This window comes from Alligator mississippiensis, chromosome 4 (assembly GCF_030867095.1).
Source record: "Alligator mississippiensis isolate rAllMis1 chromosome 4, rAllMis1, whole genome shotgun sequence".
In the NCBI taxonomy this organism is placed as follows: Eukaryota; Metazoa; Chordata; order Crocodylia; family Alligatoridae; genus Alligator; species Alligator mississippiensis.
The window spans coordinates 111,246,323-111,271,553 of record NC_081827.1 but is presented as its reverse complement, the minus strand read 5'-3'; the positions used below and the strand labels follow the sequence as shown (position 1 = coordinate 111,271,553).

The 25,231-nt window shown below is 41.4% G+C and overlaps 1 protein-coding gene across 2 annotated transcripts in view; it reads left to right on the top strand.

The window, feature by feature from the left end:
- CHRM2 (cholinergic receptor muscarinic 2) overlaps positions 1-24,752 on the top strand; it is a 137,415-nt gene extending 112,663 nt beyond the window's left edge. Inside the window, exons 2-3 of one of the 2 annotated variants that reach the window (XM_019489689.2) lie at positions 10,494-10,612; positions 14,834-24,752. In XM_019489689.2, the coding sequence (XP_019345234.1) occupies positions 14,880-16,289 (1,410 nt within the window). In that variant the 5' untranslated portion in view covers positions 10,494-10,612; positions 14,834-14,879 and the 3' untranslated portion in view covers positions 16,290-24,752. The remainder of the gene's footprint in view (positions 1-10,493; positions 10,613-14,833) is intronic. The other variant, XM_019489692.2, reaches the window with a different exon arrangement.
- The last annotated feature ends 479 nt before the right edge of the window (positions 24,753-25,231 follow it).

Sequence of the window (25,231 nt, the reverse complement as noted above, 5' to 3'; positions counted from 1 at the left end):
ATCCAAATATTCTATTACAACATTCTTAAAAGAAGAACCACTTTGTCGGACAAAGTGACAGTTTCAAAATTCAGGTTCATTTACCATTTATAGTAAACATGTTAAAAAAACGACCCAAGGTGGAACAAGTGGGACTTATCTAAATGAAACATTTTATTGACCCAACATAATTATTTTTCATATTTTTAGAGTGTAAAATTTTCCAAAATTTTGACTTTTCATTAGGCCTGTGTGAAGCAGCTAGTATTCACTTTTGATTCGGCTGATTCGGGGGACAGTGATTCAATTCAGTGATTCAAATCACTGTCCCGAATCGATTCGGTCAAATCTGATTCAGAGATTTAGCCATTGCTGAATCGGCCAAATCTCTGAAACGGCCTCATCCCCCAGCCACTCTCAATGGCTGCCCCATCTGCTCTCCCAGCTCCTGGCTCTTTAAAAAAAAAACAAAAAAAACCCTACTCACAGGCTGCTGCCAGGTGGGGGGGCAATCCCCACTGCCCCTGACTTCCCCATGCTGTGTGGGGGGCTCTGCCATGAGCCACCAGCCCCGCCTCCCTGGCTGCCCCATCTGCTCCAGCTCTTGACCCTTTAATACAAAAAAAAAAAAAAAACCCACTCACCGGCTCCTGCCAGGCAGGGGGCAATCCCCGCTGCCCCCCACTGCCCTGCACTGCATGGGGGGCTCTGCCATGAGCCCCTGGAAGCCCCAAAGGCCACTGCAGCATCTGGTGAGTCAGGGGCTTTTTTTTTTTTTTTTTTTTTTTTTTTTTAAGAGCCAGGAGCTAGAGCTGGTTGGGCAGCCATAGCAGAGGCTGGGACAACAGGCAGGGGTCAGGGGCACTCAGGAAGTGTTGGGGGAGCAGGCAGGGGATGGGGTCTAGCAGGGGTCCCCTCATGGTCACCTCTTCCCTCCTCCAGACCCCTCTCCCCCGCCCCCTACTTACCAGCTCAGAGTCCAGGTCCAGCTCCCTGCTGCAGCCAGTGGGGACTGTCTAAATCACTGAAGCTCTCTGAATCTTTTCTGAATTGATTCAGAGAGCTTTGAATCAATTCAGACCTTTTAATTGATCTCCTGATTCAATTTGGATTCAGAGATTCAGCCACGGAATCGAGCCAAATCTCCTCTGAATCAAATTAGCACCCGAAGCTTCACATAGCCCTACTTTTCATTTGATTTGAGACAGGAACAAATTTCACAATCCCAAAAAGACTTGCAGATGGGAAAGTAATTTCCTTCCCAGCTGTAACTGAAAGAATACTACAAGCACCTCTGCTGCCAAAAAATTAATAGAATGAAGTATCCCGCTACACAACTGAATCTTCAAAGCTGGTGAGGTCAGTTTCTTGGCATAGTTTCTATCTTAAGATGATTAAGATGCTCCTGGTTTATGACCATGGCGTAGGGCAGTTGAGAGCCATAGCTTAAGAGGAAAGCCTTCAGCATTTGAGGAGTCAGGTGTCCTCTGATAAGTAAAGCAGTTAAATATTTTCTAAAGCTAGGAAGGAAAGCAAGTAGGTGTATTCCACTTATTCATTCTTTCTAAAGCTGAAGCATAGGAAGTCACTGTGAGTCTCACTAGATATCAAGTGAGTTCTGTTGTCATGATAAGAATAGCTTGATGGACCCCACTCGCTCTAAGGGACAGGAAAGATTCCCACTGACTTTAGTAAGAGTTCAAGATTTGGGCCCTCAATATGTTGAAACAACTCTTGGAGATTGCATTAAAGGATGAAGAATCTCTGTGGGCCTCCCTTGGTTTCATCAGGATTCCTTGGGACTTTGTGGGGAACTCTGTGTGATTAAAAAGGATCCAGAGAGATTCTGTAAAAAATCACAGGTGCCTGCAGTCATTGCCAGGCTTTTGGCCTGCTCTGGGCTTTAACAAGTGATGGATGCCCTGAGAGACTGTACATATTGCTTCTAAGTTTTTATGTTTCTTATCATTATTTCACCTAGAACATTCCTGTACTTTCTTGGAGAGTATAATCTTTTATACCAAGGGGAGAAATAATTAGTGTTTATTATGGATTAGTTCCATCTGTGGATGATTTAATTATGTCATTAATTAGCTCAAAGTATTGAGAACAAAGAGAGTTTTGGCTTGAGTCTGGTTGAATCTGGTTGAATCGTCATGAAGTCAATCGTCATGGTGCCCTGTGACTAGTGGGGTCCCTCAAGGCTCTGTCCTTGGGCCAACACTATTCAACATCTTCATTAATGATGTGAACATTGGTGTCAGAAGCAGACTGGCCAAGTTCGCCGATGACACCAAACTCTGGGGTAAAGGGTCCACACCTGAGGACAGGAGGGTGATCCAGGCTGACGTGACAGGCTCAGGAAATGGGCAGACAAGAACCCGATGGTGTTTAACACTGAAAAATGCAAGGTTCTCCACCTTGGGAAGAAAAACCCGCAGCATGCTTATAGGCTCGGCAGTGCTACGCTGCCTAGCACTACAGACAAAAAGGACTTAGGGGTCACGATTGACCACAAGGTGAACATGAACCTGCAATGTGATGCTGCGGCTAGTAAAGCAAGCAAAACAGTGGCTTGCATCCATAGATGCTTCTCAGGCAAATCCCAGGATGTCATTCTCCCCTTGTACTTGGCCTTGGTGAGGCCACAGCTGGAGTACTGCATTCAGTTTTGGGCTCCTCAATTCAAAAAGGATGTGGAGAAGCTTGTGAGACTGCAGAGGAAAGCTATGCACGTGATCAGAGGTCAGGAAAACAGACCTTATAATGAGAGGCTGAGAGCTATGGGACTCTTCAGCCTGAAAAGGCGCAGGCTCAGGAGTGATCTGGTGGCCACCTATAAGTTTCTCAGGGGTGCTTACCAGGATCTGGGGGAACATCTGTTCACCAGAGCGCCCCAAGGGATGACAAGGTCGAATGGTCACAAACTCCTTCAGGACCATGTCAGGCTGGACATAAGGAAGAACTTCTTTACTGTCTGAGCCCCCAAAGTCTGGAATAGACTGCTGCTGGAGGTTGTTCAAGCACCTACTTTGAACACCTTCAAGAGAAATGTGGATGTTTATCTTGCTGGGATCCTATGTCCCCTGCTGACTTCCTGCCCCCAGGGCAGGGGGCTGGACGCGATGATCTTCTGAGGTCCCTTCCAGCCCTAATGTCTATGAAATCTATGAATAGACTCCTTCACCTCTAGCTTTTTCCACTTGCCGTCTGGTTATTTGAGTAACTCTAATAAGATTTTTCTCTCTGATATCACAGACATTATACATGGCCTGAGGGTAATGAAAGGCTTTGGATCCAATTCCTAGTTTGTTGCTGAGTGAGTGTTTACCTGGTATGGCACTAATTATTCAAGGACTATCTTCTTGGGATCTGGTATTGTTCATGTACTCTTAAAAGATGCTGAAATAACAAAGTTGCTGAGGCAAGCTTTCCCAGTAGCCAAAAGCAGAACTTATTTTCCTCTAGTTTCTGATTCTAGTATAGCATGAAGAAATAATTTACATTCATATACAAGCTCATTTTATTCAGTTCATTCTATACGTGGATTTTCAATCAGACTATAGAAATGGCACCACAACACAGAGATGATTCTGGTGAAGGGAGAAGAATGACTACCTAAAATCTGCCAGTACAGATTCTTTTTCCCATCTAGGTCCCATATCTTCTGCTCATCTAAACTAATATAGCTCCATTGATGGAGCTATGTTCATTCACCTTAGCTGAAGATCTGGCCCCTAGCTTTGCTATCATTTGATGGCATTGGCATTCTGGCCCATTTACAGTTAATTGTGAGGCACCACTTTGATTCAGTTAAAGATGAACATCGAACATTGTCCATTGTCTGGTGCCAGTGTTGTCCCAGATCCACTGTCTTGTGCCTCAGGGATCAGTATCTCAGGGATCAATACATGGATTGGATTACCTGATTTCTATAATCCTATGTTGCTACAGTTAGAATAGAGAGTACTTTCATACATTTCAATTCTGTTATTTTTGTCACTTGGCAGACAACAATCTACTTGTACCACTAGATTCCATCAGTTTTTTATACTGAAATTGCTCACAAATTACCCCATTGCATAATTTCAATAAATCATATCTCAAAAGTATCTAAAGTATTTGTTGGCTTGTATTCACTACATGGGGCACTCCACCCAGTGATTCATTTCCTAAAATTCATCTACTGTAGTAAAGAACTTGAGCATAGATAGGATGTGTCAAGACATTTTATTGATATTTTGAGCTCAAGCTTATATCTTGAAGAAAGATGGTGTAATTAAGGACCCTGGAGAGAGAAGGAATTCTCCTCCATAAGCTACAGAGCAACAGCAAAGCTTCAGTATAGCTTCAGCTGCAAACATAAGCTTCAGTGATACTCCTTCTCTCCAGTTTCCCTGCTCTGGTTTGTCCCCAGACTGGCAGATCCACAAGGCTTGCTCTTAGCCTTGGCCAATATATAGAGATCAGTAGTAATACCTAACAAAAAGTACACCCATGAGGTGCAGTACTCATGAAAGGAGATCCCCAGCAAGTACAGAATGCAGCAGCCCATATTTTTACAAATGACTTCTTACCTGACAATATCATCCATAAGGATGAATAACGGGTTTTAAATTCTGAACTTCATTAACTAGAACATCTAAGATTTTCTAAAGTACACTGGCAATGCAGATGCAGGGTTCCCCACTAATTTCAATGGGTGCGTCATGTCCAAATTCCCTAGGCATCTTTGAAAACATCAGCCTCATGGTGCTGATCTTTAACATATGTGGCATATAATGGTTGTGGCTCTCTGCAGATGCGAAGATAGTTTGAAACACCAATTTCTAAAATGGGGACTACTAATACAGCTTTAAGATGGTGCTGTAATTTCACTGTGTGCTGCAAATCCTTTAAAAATCCTGCTTTTGATCCTTCATTCCCCTGTAAATATTAATGTGCGCTGCTATGACCAGTGGAAAGCTTCACATCAAGAACAGTGGACTTCCCATTTATGTCAGCACAGGTTGTTGCAATTAAAAGGCATATCCCTACATGCTGAGCATGGATACTGTAATGTATAGACTCTAGTGGTCAAGGAAGTAGCGGAAGTAACTATCCATAGTCAGGAACTGATATGTCCTTTGGCAGCAAGTCATAACTCCTAATAAGCTTACCCATTAAAGGATCCCAGCAAATAAAAAGGAAGGAAGGAAGGAAGCAGTTTCTCATTCTTCTTGTCTTTTATTTTCCCATCACTTTGCGGTACAAATGAGCAGGAGTGCATTTGGAAGGCAGTGAGATTAAAGACATTTTCTGGGGTCCTGTACTTGCAGCGGAAGCACATGTTAGGTGAAACATCAGAGAAATTATACATCCACAGTACCACCTCCTCTGTTTTGCTTTCTGAGCTTCTGGTGTCCCATAATTCTGGGTGCCTGGATTTCCAGAGCCCCTGTGAAATAGAAAAGCTGTCTGTTTTTCAGCTTCCCAAAGCCAATCTTCTCTAAATAATACAGTTTCATTGATGTCAAGTGGTGAATTAGGCCAGTACTTTTTTATTGCCTTCTGCAAGTTCCTTCTTTTTGCAGACCTTGTTTGAAGACTGAGATACCCAGAGTTGCATGCAGTAATCCAGGTATAGTTTGAACAGAATTATAAGAAGACTCATCTCTCTGTGTGTGTGACTACTTTTTCACTAATCAGTGGCATGAGAGCTTTTTGCACGCAGCCCTAAGTAGGAATGAGGAGAGGTGTGAGGAGAGATACACTCTGGTTTGGTAGGTCAAATCCAGTTTTGGTTTTGTGGATCAAAAAAAGTACATAAGGTTTTGCATGTTTGCCTAATATTGCCTCGTATAGGAGCAAGCAAAAGCAAATAGTGTTATGAGATGGTCAAAAGAGAATGAAAATATTTTCATGATCATGTAAATGCTCCAACACTACCAAAAAGAAATGCATTTTGGAGAAGCTGTTTAGAGAACAGCTTCCAAAGAAGGTGTCCTCACCCACAGCAGAATAATAACAGCAACAGCAGCAGCACATTCCTAGTTAGACTCTAACAGGAGTCGTAGCTCATTTTCTGCTGCTTCCTGCAACTATGGAAACTATATCTTTACTAATGTTGGCCTTTCCTCTGTGCAGTTTTGAGCTCCAGCTATAGTGCTCAAGTCAGTACATCAACCAGTTTTAGACTATTGGAAGGGCAGTGAGCAAGATATAATTAAGTCCTGTACAACTCCCTCAGCTCTGAAGATGGAATTAAGGCAGTATCATCAATGCAGGCACTTGCACCCACTCATGTACAACTCCCCACTGTTCTTTGGAGTATTTTTTACATTTACTTTATTTTTTTTGGTTGCCAGAGACACAATATACATTTGTGCTGTTAATTTTATGAAACAGTGACCCATTTACTGTTTAAAGACATGCCCAAAGAGTGCTTGCTGTGCCATTAAATACTCTTCAGGTGAAAGAAGGGAACTGATCAGGGAGAGTGTAGCCTCTGGCATATGGTTTTTACAGGAAGCATGCTGGTCTGGGGCCACACGAAGCCAAGGAAAAGAATGGGCATCACAGCAAAATCAAAAGCACTCCAGAGAGATGCATCTTGTCTCTAGCAGATTGCCCAACATAATCTATAAGGAAAAGACTTCAGCTTCTTTGCTATGTGAGAACACTTCATGATTTTTAACCAAAAGAAAAGATTATATTTGTAACCTCTCATAAGTTCTTCAGCAAAGTCCATCAAGTTAATGACATTCTTTCCCGTGAGGCTGCAAAAAAAGTGCACAGAATGAAGTGTTATCTAGAAATTGCACAGCCCACAGATCAGTGCAGGGGGAATACAAAGACCCATCTTTTCTGGCAGCAGAAAGCAAATAGCCTATTCAGAAGTTTGAATTAAAAAAAAACAACTAGTAAAATATTTTTTTGCTCTTGCTTTGGGTCCTGAAATGTGCTCAGCACATTGACCCCAATCTAGCAACACACTTGCAGTCCTGGGGAGCCTAAATGAAGTCAACAGACCCAACCTGCAAATATAGACTGTCTCTTTCCTGAGAAGTCTCCTGGGCTTTGTACATTTTCCTAAGCCCCCATTCTAACCTCATCATATTAAACGTGATTACTAATACAAAACAAAGAGAGTGTTTCCCTAATAAAAACTTAATGAGCTCATCATATCAGTCAGATTTTTCAACACACACAAAATTATAGTAACTGTCCTTGTGAGGGATGTTGTAAAAAATGGATCTTCTAATTTAAGGTTTTAGAGTTGCAATTATGCTACAGGATTAACCTGTGCCTTAGGGGAGTGACAGCGTGGGGAAAACACATCGGGGGGCATTTTCCATTATTGCACCGCGTCTAGTGATGATGGTATCTAGTGATGATGGTAAGTTGATATACTTCAAGTTCTTGTCTTTCCCTCGTGTATACAGATATCTGCATGTTATATTCAGGGTCTGCTTACTGGAGTACAACCAACATCCTGAATCTCACTGGTTTGCTTCATTGTGCCAGCTATAGTTCCCAGGTATTGTGACACATAGTTTCTAAATACAAGTTCACTCCCCAGAACTCTGCCTAAATATCTCAGATGGATGCTAAAGAAATGTAAGAAAGAAAATGAGAAAGAGGATAATCTGTCCTCCCATGAGCTGTGCTGAGGCTATGGAGCTACTAAACTTAGTTCCCCATTTTCTTCATGGGAGGAAGGTATGGGAAGTGTGCACTGTGGTCCAACCTATCACCATTACTTCAATAGCTGCTCTTTTACCGTCACAACAACAATTTCCACAAAGATGCTGGGCTTCCTATCTGGCCAGCAGTATTCATAGTGTGCAGCACCGCTACATTTCAGTAAGTTTATCAATTCTGCCCAACGACCCTTACATGTTAATTTTAGGCAGCTCCTGGTGCTCTTAACCCCTTGATTATCCACATATTAACACATTAAACTAGTTTTAAGTACTCTTTAGGCTTCTTAAAGTTATGCCACTCCAGACTAGGGGCCTTGTTGCACATTGCAATTTGGCTTGCTCAGCTGTTTATCAGTGTCAGTGCTAGCTTGAGTTTGAAGCAGTCATATCTTAAGGCTAAAAACCTTCTCCGACTGTCCCCCCACCTGCACAGCTGTAACTTGCTACTAGGAGGCTGGTGAGCAGAGGCCTGACTAGGAGCTACAGCTGAGTTGCCACTACAGGGCTGGTGAACCAGGGCAGGCTTCTATCTCTGCTCTAGGTGGGGGGAATGAGAGATGGGTTGTTGGAGGGGAGGGTGGAACATGAAGCTGGGAGGCAGAGAGTTAATAGGATGGGGGTGGGTAATGAAATGGGAGGTTAAAGAGAAATGGGGATGGGAGAAGGGTGGTGAAATGAAGGAAGTCACCCACTGAAGGATAAAATAAAAGGAAATTTTAAAAAAAGAATTTGTTATAAAACTGTAAATCAAAGAAGGTCTTATGTTTTAGTAAATTGGGATTTGGGATTGGGGTACACTGGTCATGCTTCACAGAGTAATTGGGAGATGGAAATGGTGAAGGAAGGCATTTTTGGGGGGAGCTACTCCCCCTGCCCATGAAGAAAGCCCCAGTTTATTGGGACCTGTTCTGGCCCCCACCTTGTTCTTTCCCAGCCGCGCTAGACTCCTGGGTCTACCTATGCCCTGTAACCTGACTAGCTGGCATGTGTTCTGCAGACTATCTGCACAGGGTTGCACCACTGGGGGTAGGAAAGTCATATCCCTGGGGGTTGGAGAGGGAGATGGCTTGGTGCCAGAACTAGTCTGTGGGCAGTAGAGTTCAGGAGTGGAAAGTTTGTCCATACAAAACAAAAGAGGAAGGGACATTGCATTCTGGGATATTGGAGGACTGTAACTTGGGCAACTCATCTGTGGGGAGTGGCTACACATTAATGGAACACAAGCTGGGTACCACAGATTAGAGAGAAACTTGCCCTGCTATGATGTAACTTTAAGCCACCTAAAGTGTGCATAAAACTAGTTTTAGGTGTTAATGTGTGGGTAATCCAGGGGTTAAAAGCTCCAGGAGCCACCTAAAATTAATGTGTAACAAAGCCCTAGGTTTATCTCTGATCCAAGTTACCCAGCTCGTGTTACACTAACATGTAGCCACTCTAGGCTACACATTAATGTTAACATCTCACCCGCACCCCCTCTCCTACTGACCCAGATCAGGCATGCTGCCCCCCAAACCCACTGATCAGGCAACGGCCCCCTGCCCTCATCCGCCACCAGCCCAGATTGGCCCGCCAACCGATCAGGCCCATCATTCCCTGTCCCCCCAGCACCCTAGATCCCCACTCAACCCCCGTCTGCCTTCACAGTTTACTTTGGCTGCCAGCACTGCCCCAGGGGAGCAGGAAGGGAAAGGAAATCCACCTGCCCAGCCCCCACTACTGCTGTCCAGGGACATGGGGAGAGGGGGGAACCTTGCTGGGCAGTGGGAGAGCAACCAACCTGGATCAGCCTTCTGCCCGCCCTCCCCCCCCCTTTGCTGGATCAGGCCCACTGAATATGATCAGGCCCCATGATTGGGCCCATGATATTCAATGTTTTCACATCGATACTATTGTGGTTTCATAACAGAAAGCTGTATGTTTAGAAGTATAAGCCTGAGAATTTATCCCAAAAAATCAAATGGATTTCTTTTCTTTACTGATCTGACTAGCAAATACGAAGTTACTATTAAAACATCTATCATAATGACCCATATGGGCAGTGTCCAACTTTGCAAATCCACTGATATATGTGTGCATGAGCTTCTGGAAGCAACAGCACTTAACAGAGCAATGTGGCCAGCAACACATCAAGCTGCCTGACTTTCCAGCTTGAATGTATCCATTTAGTTGGATAGACAGAGGGCAACCTTTGAGGAAAGCCCCAAGCAAGACTAGAACATAGGTCTCTGGAGCTATAACCGGACCCCTTAGTCGCTCAATCACCACAGAACTGATAAGAAGTCATGATGAATTAGAGTACCTCCACCCCTGGGCTTGCCTACTGAATTCCAGTCACACGTCAACACCATAATTAAGGATCTGGTCTATGTGACATGCTAGTGTTATTATATTCCTGAAGCAAAAAAGGGCCTAGAAGTGACATGTGAACTATTGCTGGGAAAGTAACCATGGATATCAACAAGAGATATCTGAAACCCATTGGAATTAATGGAAAAATTCTAACAGACTTTAATGGGCTTTGAATAAAAGGAAGAGATTTGGGTTTTTTTACATATGGTTTATTTGCAGTGCAGAGGACAACACTGGTGCTCAATTACTATACAACAGTTTTGATAAACTAGTTGTTTTTAATAAAATGTTTCTCCAATCCAGATTGAGTTGCTTAGTTTCCATTAACCTGAGTGAAAATAGCATTATCTAATTTACATGGGCACAAACCAAGAGAGAGTATTGAAGTAAGCAGCAGCAGAATTTGGTCCAATATTTCTGTGCACCAGAGGAAAAAGTAAGTATCCCTTTAAACAGGATCCTATTGTTTTTGGTTTATAGGTGAGACTGACTTTTGCACTGCAGGAAAGCTCAGGGCAAAGAAAGAATGCTGTAAGAAAACATGCTTGTCGGGGAAAATGTTTTTGTGTTTAAAAGCACTCAGCAAAATCCTGTTTCTGGTAAGTAAAATTAGCTTGGGTTTCCCCCCAACCCTTGAATCAAATGAACTATTCATGAATAACTGAATTTCTCTGAGGAAGAAATGAGAGTAGAAGATGAAGTTGGGAAAGCCTAGGAATAGAATTGGCTATCAGATGACAATTCCATTCTATAGCAAATGTCAAAGTTTTGCTATTTGTTTTTGTACCACATTGGAATAAAAGTAAAATATTTGGCACATTTTTGCAAAATGGAATGATATGAAATGCCTGTTTGCAGGTTTAAAAGGTCTGGTTTTAAGTTAACTCCTCTCTCTCTCTCTCTCTCTCTCTCTCTCTCTTTGTTTCTTCCCCCCACCCCTCCCCATCCTTTCTGATCAGAGAGCCCTAGAGCTCAGAAATCCTCCAGTTAAAAACTTCACTGAAATCAACAAATTTCCAAAAAAGGTTTCACTTGGACAAAACAATATATTTAAACAAAAATATATTTTTCTAAAATGATCCACACCCGCTCCATTTGGAAGAAATTCTGAATATTCTATTCTTAAGGTTTTGTGTCCAAAAAAAGCTTTGTAATACATACAGCAATCATACAGCATTATTGATTCATGACGTGGAATCTTTTATTTTTATACACTCTTTATTGAATTCCCTTTAGCCTATTCACAAGATACCAAACACATACCTGAATTAAAATGATCTCTCTCTCTGTCTCAACCTTTTTCTCCCTCCAATGTACACTTTTCTCCAGCCTCATGTCTAATATTCACTCATGTGTCAAAAAACAAAAGTATCTGATGTTCTCACCACATATCCCACCACATATACATCTCACCATCCATCCATATTTTTTATAATTCTAATATAATAAAGGGCTTAGGCCATCTGTCTGTCTGTCTGTAACGCTCTTGGAGCACTCTGATTGGTTACTGAAACAACCAGAGTGCTCCAAGAGCATTCCAGACAGGATGCGGTGGCAGTGGCATGGCAGAGTATTGCCATTGCATGGTGGGGACAGAGCAGGGGGACAAGGCCAGCGGTGCTGGCCTGGTCCCCCCAACACCCAGCCCTGCTCCCTGGAGGTGGTGGTGACGGAGCGGACGGAGGCACAGGGTGCTTGTCAAGGGGGATGGAGGGGGCGGTGGAGCAAGGTTTCCCCCACACACACACACTCCTGGGAGGCAGTGGCAGCGTGGGGTGGTGGGTGGTGGCACTCCGTCCCCACCTGCCCCTCACCCCCTACATCATTCCTGACGGGCAATTGGCTAGTACAATCATAACAATAAAGTTGCAGCATCTTTTACTCAGCTATGTTTACAGTTCTACAAGCCTTTTCCACAAAATCTCAGGTAATGGTAATATTAGAGAAAAATAGATAAGCACCATTTTTAGTCCATCATTCTTCATTTGTTTTAATTGAAAGACAAAGTTCAGGCAAAACATGCTTAAATTTGATGTAGTCCCCCAGCATCTCCACAAACCCAAGGGGTTCTTTGGGGGGTGGGGGGTATTAATTATGGTGAAAATCTATTATCCTAGTTATAAGTTATGGATTATATGGGTTTGAAAGTGTATGTATACTGTATAAAAGGTATGTGTATAGCATTCTATATGCATGAACACATATACGTACAAGCATGTAGTCTTTCTGGACTTTAGGAAGGCCTTCAACACTGTCTCTCACCCCATTCTCATTAAAAAATTAGGCGACTGTGGTGTTGATGCCTACATGGTCAGATGGGCCACTATTTGGCTGGAGGTCCGCACCCAGAGAGTGGTGGTCGTTTATTAAAGCATGAAGGCCATGTGGGCAGTGGGGTTCCCCAGGGCTTGGTCCTTGGGCCCACACCGTTCAGTATCTTTATCAGTGACTTGGGCGAGGGGGTGAAAAGCACCTTGTTCAAATTCATAGATGACACTAACATGTGGGGAGAAGTGGGCACACTAGAGGAGAGGGACAGGCTGCAATTAGATCTGGACCGGTTACAGGGGTGGGCGGATGAGAACAGGATGGGTTTCAATACTGACAAGTGCAAGGTGCTGTACCTGGGGAGTAAGAACCAGCAGTATACCTACAGGCTGGGGAACTCCCTTCTAGTCAGCACAGAGGCAGAAAAGGATCTTGGAGTCATTACTGACTCCAAGATGAACATGGGCTGACAATGTGAGGACACGGTCAGGAAGGCTAACCGCACCTTGTCATGCATCCACAGATGCATCATGAGCAGGTCCAAGGAGGTGATCCTCCCCCTCTATGCGACACTGGTCAGGCCGCAGTTGGAGTACTGCATCCAGTTCTGGGCGCCGCACTTCAGGAGGGATGTGGACAGCATTGAGAGGGTGCAGAGGAGGGCCACTTGCATGATCAGGAGGCAGCAAGGCAGGCTTTACAAGGAGCAGATACAGGACCTGAACCTGTTCAGCCTCCATAAGAGAAGATTGAGATGGGATCTGGTAGCCATCTATAAACTGGCCAAGGGGGACCAGCAGGCAATGGGAGAGTCCCTGTTCCCCCGAGCACTACTGGGAGTAACAAGGAATAATGGCCATAAGTTGATGTAGAGTAGATTCAGGCTAGATATCAGGAGACACTACTTCACAGTCAAAGCAGCTAGGATCTGGAACCAAGTTCCAAGGGAAGTGGTGCTCACTCCTACCCTGGGGGTCTTCAAAAGGAGGCTAGATAGACACCTTGCCGGGATCGTTTGACCCCAGCATCCTTTCCTGCCCATGGCAGGGGGTCGGACTAGATGATCTGCTCAGGTCCCTTCTGACCCTACCAACTATGAAACTGTGTGCCCACACAAATACATGCACACATTTGCATGAATGTAAAGTTATCTGTTTAATATCAACTACCACAGAAGAATCTCTTGATCTCCCTGCAGTAGTAAATATCTATCACACCAGTTGAATTGATTTTTTTCTTTCTTTAGTCACACACAAACTTTAAAGTTGTGTCTTAAAGTACCATTGCCTTCTGGAAAACTTTGGGAAATGTTCCAATTAGAAACAATCTGACTTCTGTACCACATCTGGCCTTCATGCTTTTATAATCCCTTGAGCAGAGCACATAAATAATGTGCACTCAGAAGCTGCACACTTCTACTGCATTCTATTGATTTCAGTGGGATGTAGAAAAGTGTGGTTGATAACCATAAGGCAAAAACAGATGCTAGTTTCTTGGTCATCTATCATGTATACATTACTAGTATTTTAAGTATTATTTATTAGGTAATGTCAGTATGTTGTACAGAACAAAAAGGGGATTGAAAAATATGAAGAAGACTGGATTCTTTTTTGTTTGTTTGTTTCTTTGTGGTTCATCTGCTACCTTATGCCATAGATTTTTGTAACACAAATGACTTAGTCCATTTATGATGTCACAAAACAGGGGGTGAATTCTTTCTGTTAAAAGAGCATTTTTTTTCATGCACAAGCATGTAAAAATGTATAGAACCACTTTAAAAAACTTTGCTGAAATTTGTGAAAAAATAAATGTAATATCATATATGCAGATTTGTTTCTAAATAGATGGCCAGACCCTGAGCTGATAAGAGTCACTTAATTCTGTTGACCTCAACGGAGCTATGCAGATTTTTATCAGTAGAGTATCTTGTCAGAATTATTTTTCAGTTTCCCAAGCAGCGCCAACATCTTTGCAAACTGTGACAAAAAGTAATTGCAGTATAAGAAACTTATGGGGAAAGAGTACACCAATTTGTTCCTTGAACCTCACAGAAGACTTTTGGGTTGGCACGTTGGAAAAAAAAAGAGAGAAACAGAAAGAAACTTAAATGATCTTTTACCACCCAGTTCCAAATAAAACTCATCTGCTTTCAATATTTTAATAACTATGTGTTCTTCAGGTTGGGCTCCCCCACCCGCCAAAAGCTTTAATTTAGATATAGGCTGGGAAAAGCCCTGAATCACAACAAACTAAATTTGGAAGTATGGGGAGTGAATGCAAACATAGATCCAAATTAAAACCACAAATAGTTCTTAAATGGAAATAGAATATATATAAAAAAAAAGCTTTTTAATTGCATTTTAATCTCAACTGTGTATTATTTCAAAGAAGAGTACAAATCACAATATTTTTCAGATAACTCATACACAAATAGTCCAGCTCACTCCAAGTTACTATAGTTAAGTGCTTTCCATACAGTTTTCTTGGGTTTTATTTGTTAAGAATCAAGGGTAAATTTCATAATGATTTTGTTTTCTTTCTTTCCTCTGCAGGCTTAAGTGATAATTGGTCATCGGGTTTCTTGTTATAGACACAGAAATGAATAACTCAACGTACATAAATGCTTCTACGGACAATGAAATGGCACTGGGAAGCCCCTATAAAACAGTTGAGGTGATCTTCATAGTCCTGGTAGCCGGGTCTCTCAGTCTAGTGACTATCATTGGGAACATTTTGGTCATGGTGTCAATCAAAGTGAACAGGCACCTGCAGACTGTCAACAACTACTTCTTGTTCAGCTTGGCATGTGCTGACTTGATCATCGGTGTCTTTTCTATGAACCTATACACACTTTACACTGTGATTGGCTACTGGCCCTTAGGGCCTGTAGTATGTGACTTGTGGCTGGCTCTTGACTATGTGGTCAGCAATGCCTCTGTCATGAACCTTCTCATTATTAGCTTTGACAGATTCTTTTGTGTCACCAAGCCTCTGACATACCCTGTAAAGCGGACCACTAAGATGGCAGGCATGATGATTGCTGCTGCTTGGGTGCTGTCCTTCATCTTGTGGGCACCTGCAATTCTGTTCTGGCAGTTTATCGTTGGGGGAAGAACAGTTCCCGATAGGGATTGCTACATCCAGTTCTTTTCCAATCCAGCTGTCACTTTTGGCACTGCCATTGCAGCGTTCTACCTGCCCGTTGTCATTATGACCATTCTCTACTGGCAAATATCTCGTGCCAGCAAGAGCAGGATGAAAAAAGGAAAAAAGGAACCAGCACAAAATCAAGATCCAGTTTGTCCCAGTCTAGTCCAAGGTAAAATAGTGAAACCAAACAATAACAACATCCCAGTCAGCGATGATGGGTTGGACCATAGCAAAATTCAGAATGGTAAAGCCACTGGAGAGAGTGTAATAGAGAACTGTATTCAAGGGGAGGAGAAGGAGAGCTCTAATGATTCCACCTCTGTCAGTGTCATTGCTTCCAACATGAAGGAGAATGAAGTTGCCAAAGAAGCCAACAGGGCTTCCATTTCTCAAGCCCACTCCAAAGCTGAGAACTCCAAGCTGACATGCATCAGGATAGTCACAAAATCCCAAAAGGGGGACTGTTGTGTCCCAACCAACACAACTGTGGAGATTGTAGGTACCACTGGCCAAAACGGGGATGAGAAGCAGAACAGCGTAGCCCGTAAAATTGTCAAGATGACCAAGCAGCCAGCCAAAAAGAAACCACCCCCATCTAGAGAAAAAAAAGTGACCAGGACTATCTTAGCAATTCTCTTGGCCTTCATCGTTACCTGGACACCATACAATGTGATGGTGCTTATCAACAGCTTCTGTGGGCCCTGCATCCCCGGCACTGTTTGGACTATTGGTTACTGGCTCTGTTATATCAACAGCACCATCAATCCTGCCTGCTACGCCCTCTGCAATGCTACCTTCAAGAAAACCTTTAAGCACCTTCTTATGTGTCATTACAAGAACATAGGAGCCACAAGGTAAAAAATAAAAATCACAGAAAGGGGGAAGACGTTCCAAGTTTAAAAAAACACACAAAAAAACAATGCCATAGCACTTTATGCTCTAGTATGGAATGTGCAATCAAGGAGCCCAGTGGAGACACTGACATGGGGCCTCAGCTCCATCTTTGAGAACTGCACTTAAAAAACCTTTTTTCTTTGGGAATGTTGGGATGAAATGAAGGGTCAGTAGAAAAAGCAGCCTTGAGGCACAGTTTCTTGCTTCCCGATGGTCTCATGGAGAAGGGCTTTAGTGTCTATGATTTGTTTCAGTTTGTATGGAATAATAACACCCTTTCTTTTCTTTTGGTCTGCTGATGTGTGTCCATTTGAAAAAAAAAATGTAAGAAAACTTGGACAATAAATAAAACATCAATACATTCAGGAGGGACAAGGTTTAGAATGTATGGAGGCAAGGAGCAATCCAAAAGAACCTGTATTACAAAGGTTGTTTGCCAGGTTCAGAGCAAACTTAAGTACTTTTGTCAAGGTCTCATGTTGAGAATCATAATGTAAGGCTAACTGTTCATCTTTGAGAAATTCATTTACCCTCCCCCCCCTTTTTACAAAAATAATTATCCTCAAGGAATTTAGGGGATGTGTAGATGAAATAAGGGGTCTCTTTCATCTTCAAACATATATCAGGCAAAAGGTTTCTTTGTCTGAACCAGTGATTCATTTATTCATTGTTCCAAGTGTGTCAGCTTTCCTTGTCTAAGGGACTCAGTCTCACGGTGCCTCTACCAAGCAGAGATGAAAATGAAGAAAGAGGAAGTCCTTTTCAGCTCTTTATGCCCCATGGACTTCCTAGAAGCCTTCGTATGCCAAAGCAGTTGAGAATTTTGTTCGTTTAATTCCTCTTCTATAATGCTCTCTTGTGAATCTCTCTTTTGCCTCTATTAGACATGTCTTCCCTTTAGTGTCATCTGTGTCCTGGGCATAAAAATCAAAAATTAAAGCCAATTGTAAATGCGAAGTTTTCATTAAATTAAGAGCCATGTGGCCAAAATCAAGGAACTGAACTGAAGCCAAAAATAGTAGGTTGTTTTTAAGGAAAGAGACTTTGGTTTGGCCACTTCAGATGAGCACAAATGTTAAGAGGTTGGTCTATGAGCTGGAGTATTAACATGAAAAAGTCTGTCCTAGTGTCCAACAGAAATAAGATGCTTACTAATTTATTTGTGCTAAGGAACAGAATAACCTTGCATTGCGCATCACTTGGAACTGATTCTGGGTATGTGCCAAGGTCCCTGTTAGGCCCTTGTTAGGTGGCTAGAAGAGATTATCTACACTTTGTTGAAAAGATAAGGAGCTGGCCATGTTGCCTTTTTATCAGCATGGAGCAATATTATCGGTACGTATCAGGGGATAACAGTAATAAAAGGTCAGGGAGGAATAAGGGATTATATGAATGAGGCACTTCAATATCACCACTTTAAAATATTCTAACTTACACTTCTCCTGACTGGCGTATTCTTAGTATTTCATATATATTGTGACAAAACTGCTCACTATGTGAACAGGGGAGAGTGCATCAGAGTACTGTGCACAGCTTTTCTCTGTGAGGTCAAAAACCTCCCTCTGGGTCATACTAACTTTTAGATGAGGAAAAAAGGCATGATCCTTGACATTCTTATCTAAAGAGTAGCTTTCTGCAGAGAAACCCACATCAGGTGCCTCTGTTGTAATCCAAATACATTCATCAATATCTGGAATGATGTTCGCCCAACAAATAGGCCACTGCATCCTTTAGGCATATCATGCTACTGTATTACAGTCTTCCAACGTGAACATCAAAATAACAGCCTTTTGGATTACAGGCATATAAATGTTGCAGGCTTACATTTTAATATTTTTCTGATACTCAGCAGAAATAAGCTATCAAAAACACTTTGGAAATAGAATGCTTTTAATTCTTAGCAGTCCAAAGTTTCTGGCAGAAAGGGAAAATTAGGTGGATTTAACTAAAGTGAACTACGGTCACTTGATACTTGAATAAGAGCATCCACACAAGGTTTTAACATGCTTTATGTGCAATAACTTTGCACCTTTAGTTGACTCATCTTAAGTGACCCAAGGATCTCCTAACAGACAGGTCTCAATGGTCTGATTTTGCAACCTTTACCCACAGTGAACCCATACTGAGTTTCTGCTTCAGTGCAATTACTTGGGTAAGTGCTGCTCAGTGTAAGGTTTGCAAAACAGAGACCTGAGTATCTGTCAAAACTACCTTCAACTGACATATCGTGAAGACCCCAGGAAGGTATTAACTTGCCAAGCTTCAGTAGTTTGTCTGTTGTTTGTTTCCATCCAAATGCTGAAAATTCCAGATAAAAATCAAAGACAGTGAAATATGGTTAATTTCTATATCTTTCTTCAAGAAACAACACCCACTGCTCCTTCCCAGCAATGACACTCATTGCTGAAGTAGGAAAGGAAGTTTCATATATTCTACTAAGCCACCTAGAGATCACCTTTTAACTTTAGACTTCTGGCATGTATGCAACTGCTCTTCTCTGAACCCTCCAGCTGTCACCAGGACATGAATTGCAAATCCATTTTATATCCTGGGACACACTGACAGGTTAAAAAGTACAAGCTCTGTGGAACAATTATACCATATAATGTTCTGTTGCATCACATGGTATAATGAGAGACTGTGATGTGAAGAAAATGTTTATACCCTGTCAGACTCCCACAGAGAAATTAAACACAATACACATCCTCTGATGCTTTTCCTCAGCACCAGGCTTACCTTTGATCCTGAGGAAAAAGGTACTTTATTTCCCTTCATTATAGCAGTGGAAAGCCTTATAGGATGCACATAGCAGGCACGTTATTACAATTTACCTTCAACGTATACTTCTAAATTGTACTCATTCTGGGAAACAACAGTTCCTTTGATATGTATTGCTCAAAATTTAGAACATCATACATGAAATAATGTATCCACAAACATGCACACGCACGCACACACACCTGCACACACACAGATTCCAGGGGTATAATATAAATTGTGCATTATTCAGTATGATGTATGGTAACTATAGCTGTGTTGCTCTCCTTGACAGCTACTCTAAGGTACAAAGGTAATTCCTATTCATCATACCGTGTATAACCTCCTTTGACATGGGGGACTGGTGAATACCACATATGTTAGTTGAAATCTGTAAGGGTTGAATCTAGTTTGGTGGTGGATTAGCAAAATAAGAAATGTAGTAATTTCTCATGACCACACAATAATTTGTTCCTTCAAACAAAGACGTGCTTGTTAAAAATGCTGTGGGTTTTAGAAAACTCTCATACCTTCCCTTGTTCTCTCAAACCTACATGACACTTCACAATCACCACACTTCATTTCCCTGGTGAATTACGTTTCTGTAAGATGTAAATGTGATTCTTTAAAAGCAGTGCTTTCTGCTTACCCACTTTGGTGCCCCATTTGTCACTTGGATCCTGTCTGCTTAACTGACTGATATAAACCACTGTTGTTAGTGCAGCTGAGCAAATGAAGCAGTGGAAGGGAGAACTGCATTCAGTTCTGCTCCATGCACCATCAATAGTACATGGGCTAACTCCTGATTCCAGAATCATCATCTTTGCAATGTAGTTGGCAGGAGAAGACCAGCTGGATTTTCACATTCCATGCTGAATTTTCAGTTCCCATGTCAATTAGGTAAACTGCATATGTAATTCATAAAGAAAAATAAATATGAAAGGCTAAAATTAGCACTGCTTGCCCCTTTACTGATAGCCTAAGGACTCTAAGTGAATGGGCATTGAGCTTGAACCCTTCTCTCTTCTCCCTATAGGATGTCCTTCTACATCAGGATTAAGTTCACATTGGCAGTCCATTGTAAAAAAGTTTCTACTGTCACTGTCCATTCTTTGCCACTTCTCTGAGAGGACAAAACAATACATCTAACTGGCAATGTTCATGAGCACTGAAGTCACCCTTGGGGAACAAATGGGGAGAAGGGATATATAAGGGGCCAGCTGAAGTAGCATTGAAAATCTGTTTTCAAGTCTGTACAAAACCTAAGGAAAAAAAAATGTCAGACATCTATTTGGAAGTTTCACTTGATTTATTAGGGATCACAAGGATCAGTTAAATATGCCAATACTTTTTAATGTTGCCTTGTGAAAAATAGAGCAAGCAATCCAAATGGGTCACTGTGTAAAAGTTAGTTTTTCTTGGGGGGTGGTTCTTCTCCATAAATGTCAGTAAGGATTTAAGCGCCAAGATCAGATTCTGAAGACTGGTTGTACCAACACAGAATAGAGGAGGAATAAAAGTATCTATAAGCAAATTTCTTTACTTTAAAAGGAATTGGTATGATCTGGTGAAGCAACCAAGAGTAGCCCCAGGCCTATTCAAAGTTGTACCAGCTGCAACATCTCCAGCAGTCTCTTTTACTCTCCATGCCCCTGACATACCCTGTATATCCTGATCCAGGAGCATGGTTTGTCATCATCCAGACATGTTGACTCTACTGTTGTCTTGGGCTTTCATAGACTGACAAAAATGCCAGGTGGATATTTCACTTGGTTTTCCAGCTGTTTTGCCAAGCTGCTGAAGCAGTGCAAAGCAGATGAAACAGCAACCGGAAACTTGCCCTCTGTTAATTTACACAGAGATGTTGAGAAACTGACTCTTCTATATCCCTTCTTCTCATTCCTTTCTCACACATGGTCCACTTGGAAAAATCAAGACCCCATGGAAATGTTTTCAGAATATCCCAAGAATCATCTTTATAATATAATGTATATTGTTTTTCCTCCCATCTCATCTCCCAATGAGGCATCCTATTTTATACCACTGGAGACAGCTCCAAATTAGTAAAGAGTCACTTCTGTAGTCTGACTGTTTTACTCCTTTTTGGTAATACTATGACACCGGAGCCTTGTCCACAAGAATAGGTGTATGAGGGGGAGCTGAAAGGACAGGCCAAAGCCCCTGGGGTGTGCTCTGACACCAGTCAGTTTCTGGGGATCTCTCACTGGGTAGGACAAGTGCTTGAAGGGGTTCCTGCACCTTCAAGTGCTTGAAGGTTCGGGCCAGGCAGTCAGAGACTGCTCCCTGTTCCCAGACTTCGGTAGATGCTTGCAGGGCTCTGTGTGTGTGTGTGTGTATGTGTGTGTGTGTGTGTGTGTACATATATATACCAGAGCTGTCAGAGCTGTTCCAACCTTTTCACTCTATGATGAAACTATCAGGTACTGCCACTGCTCTTTGCTACTCCTGTAATACAAAGTAGGTATTACCTAGCTTAACCAGCTAGTTAAAATAGATTTACAGCCATTTTAGCTAAGAACAGACATTTAATTTGTTCCTAGACAAGTTGTGTCTGTGCTTGTCCTGGAGCAGAAATATCCTGGGATTGTCATATACACATTTCACCCTTCTAAGCTGGGTTTAGTGAATGGTAAATGCATTGCTGTTGATTCAACGATGCAATCCTGAGATAACAGTTCAGATGCATTTTGTGATGTCCTAGGATAAGTTGTTAGCACTTTGTATTCTATGAACATTTTTAGGATTTATCCTGGGTCAGTGGACATGAACATCTGAACAATTGAATTTTCTCCTGGGATAAAGTGGTGTATCCCAGGACAACTATGACATCTGTATGTAGCCCTGAGTTGCAGGAATAGTGAAAAGCAGTTGGTGGGTATTGGAGATTCTAGTTTTAAAATCTTACGCAAATAACTTCAAAAGTCTTTTGCAAAGCCAATGATCTCTTCTTTTAAGTCTCTTCTTCTTGCCAAATTCTTACCCAGGAAGAGATATCCTGTGGCTTAAAAGGCAGATTCTTCAAATCCACAAAAGGAGAATTAGATCACCAAAGTTAATGGCATCTGGTTCTTTTCTTTTCTTTTCTTTTCTTTTTTTTTTCTTTCTTTTTTTTTTTTTTTTGCTGGTGGGTGGCTCCTGAATAGCATTGTAGATATTCCTAATAGCAACTGGGATGGTTATAGTAGACTTGCCTCTTTATCTTCCAGATCTTTTGAACCTGTTGTGTCCCGTTGGCTACAAATACTACTTCTACTCATGTGTGATCCTGTTTGCTCTCCACATATAGTGTACCTAGTTTTGGACTTTAACTTATTTTATTTATTTAGAAAATGTTTCCCTGCTGAAGGAGATTTGTAGAGGCTCCTATGTTTTATTTTTCAACTATATTTTATTTTTCTCTTTTTCATTCTTTTCCAAAATTTCCTTCTTTAAACAGCCTCTTGCCTTGCTGCATTAAAAAGTAAATTCTAAGGCTTTTCAGCAATGAGTCTATGATTTCTTTTCTATTTCAGACAATTGTACTACCACTTCTACCCTACAAAGACCTTAACTTTTTGTGGTGCACAAACTCTCCTGACTCAGTTCCATGTTATCTTGATGCATATGATCTCTAATCTCTGTAATCAAGATTCCTCTTCAAAGCTTCAATCCATCACACAAAAGATAAAATCAAGACAATCCTTTCCCCATCTTTTTCTTTTTAATGTGTCATCTCCAAACCATAACCAACATAGGTAATAATAGAGACTGAATATTGTCGTGACGGAATATCATACAACAAAATGCAGTGCAGTAGTTCGTGGGTTATTAAATGATAAAGCAAAGCCACCCATCATCCATCCTGAGCTAAGATACAGTTAGAGCATTCCATGTGTTTTCTGCTTTCTACTGCCTTTATTCACAAGGGAACAAAGCCTTGCAATCTAGCCATAGCAAGTCTGCTTTTGCACAGTACCCCACACTGCAGCTCATCTCATGCAATTATGTTCTTTCATATTTTTAATTCCAAACCATTTCTTCCCTGCGGAAATAAAATATAACGCCATTGCACACATATCCCTGCCTTTATATTTGAGGAAAGTAGGAATATTTGCTGTACTTAAACTTCACCCAGGCACTGATTGAATGAAGAAAAGCAGACAGTGGACCATGTCATCACTCTTCCTCTCCTTCCTCCACTAAATTATCATGGTGCATGGAAATTCTTTTATCTGCTTTGGATATGGTGGGAGAAATTCACCCTGGATTGTAATTATGAAGAAGCATTTTAAAATGTTTAATGTAAGACTTTCTTTGACTCCAGGAGGATTTGGTATCTGGTGTCATTAGATGCATTATCACTGTAATATATATTAAAATGTCCTTCCTGGACAACGGTCGTTTTCTGAGCGTTTGACAAAAATACTGTTTCCCCCACTGGCACTAAAGAAAGTACAATATAGTGAACAGGGGAACAAGAAACAAACCAAGCATTCTGCTCCCTAAACCTCCAAAGGAACAGGTTGGTTGAAGGAAGTCTCTTCTCATACTCTCCTCTATTCATCTGATCTGGAGAGGCTCACAGGTTTTGTTTTTACAGGTGGTTCCATCTTTACCATTGTACTCCAAAGATAGCCATTCTCTTCGGAAGCAGAAACTAATAATAATAAGGGGTGAAAGAGTGCCAAGCTCACTAATAAATGGACTTTCTTACAAATTATCCCTTAACTTCTGGTGCCATTTTGAAGAGGCTCTTGGTGAGTCAGAGACTAGTATTCAATTTGTAAATACCTTTAGCTAGTGCATTTTAACATGACCAACCACATATCTTGGCTATGTACAGAAATAATACAACATGTGTAATATTATAAAGATAAGTTACAATGTAAATATATCTACAATGAATGTCCATTTACTCTTCAAACTGTATGTAAGAGGAGGTACCTAGTCTCCTCTGGAGATTTTTATTTTGTTTTGTTTTATTTTATTTCATTTTATTTAATGTAAGGGTATGAAAACCAGTTGTTGATTTGCAAAAACCAGTAATCTTGTCTTCAACAAAAAAGAAGAAAAACTTACTGTCAGAAAAAAAATATGAGTGCTTCACACGTAAATGGTGTCCAAATACATTTGGCAAGATTGTGAATTGCCAAGCAGGGCAGCTGGGAATTGGTTGAATTCTTGATGCCATACATTTGATCTCATATAAATAAGATAAGCACAAGTTTTATGGTTGGCTATGTAAGGCTGACCCACATTATTATATATATATATATACATTATAGATATATATATTTATATATATTGTATAGATATATACCTGTTAGTATACACAGCATTCAAATAGTGAAAGCAAAGAGTGGTGAAGAGGCATTGGTTATTTGTGCGCAATATTGCTGTTCATCAGAGGGGACAAAGACTGTTATTCAGCAACATTAGAATATGTTACGCAGAATGAGGGGAGCCTTAACCATCTAGGAAGCAGAGCTCCAACAAAACAACTAAGGAAGGACTGAAACAATAAGGGATTTGAAATATTTTGAACTCACAACTAAAATTACATGCAATATATGTGTATGTACTTCTGCCAAGTTGTATTCCTAGTTGAAGCATTGCATTAAACAGCAAACTATAACATTACTACTAATAAAAATGTTTTTGTATGTGGTACATCTTTTTTTTCTCTCTCATTGAGAAAACTGCATCCTCCAGTACCAGGCTGGGATAACAGTAGAAGAAAAATACTAAGCTTGTTACTTGGTATTTCTCATTTTAGTAGCAGTTTATAGTCAAACCTTGTTTCCCATGGCCTTTTCCTGCATGTAAAGTTCAACTCATCAGTGCAAGGACAGAATCCCATACTACTTTATTTTTTCCTATTCTCCACATCCCTGCTGTAGCTTTAATTCATATTTTCCCCAGCCTCTCTGAATTCCCTTTTTTCGTCCCCAGAAAACTTGTCATCCTTTGGAAGTGCAGGATGCCACCAATACTTTAGTAAGGGATCTAGAAAAATATCCTTCCCCTCTGCCCCCAACTTCACTTAGCTTACCCCTCTCTTCTCCTTGTCATCTTCCCCCCTCCCCTCCTTCACTTAGCTTGGAATACATCTCTGTATACTTCGGGACTCAAGTCTGTAAAGAAAGGAG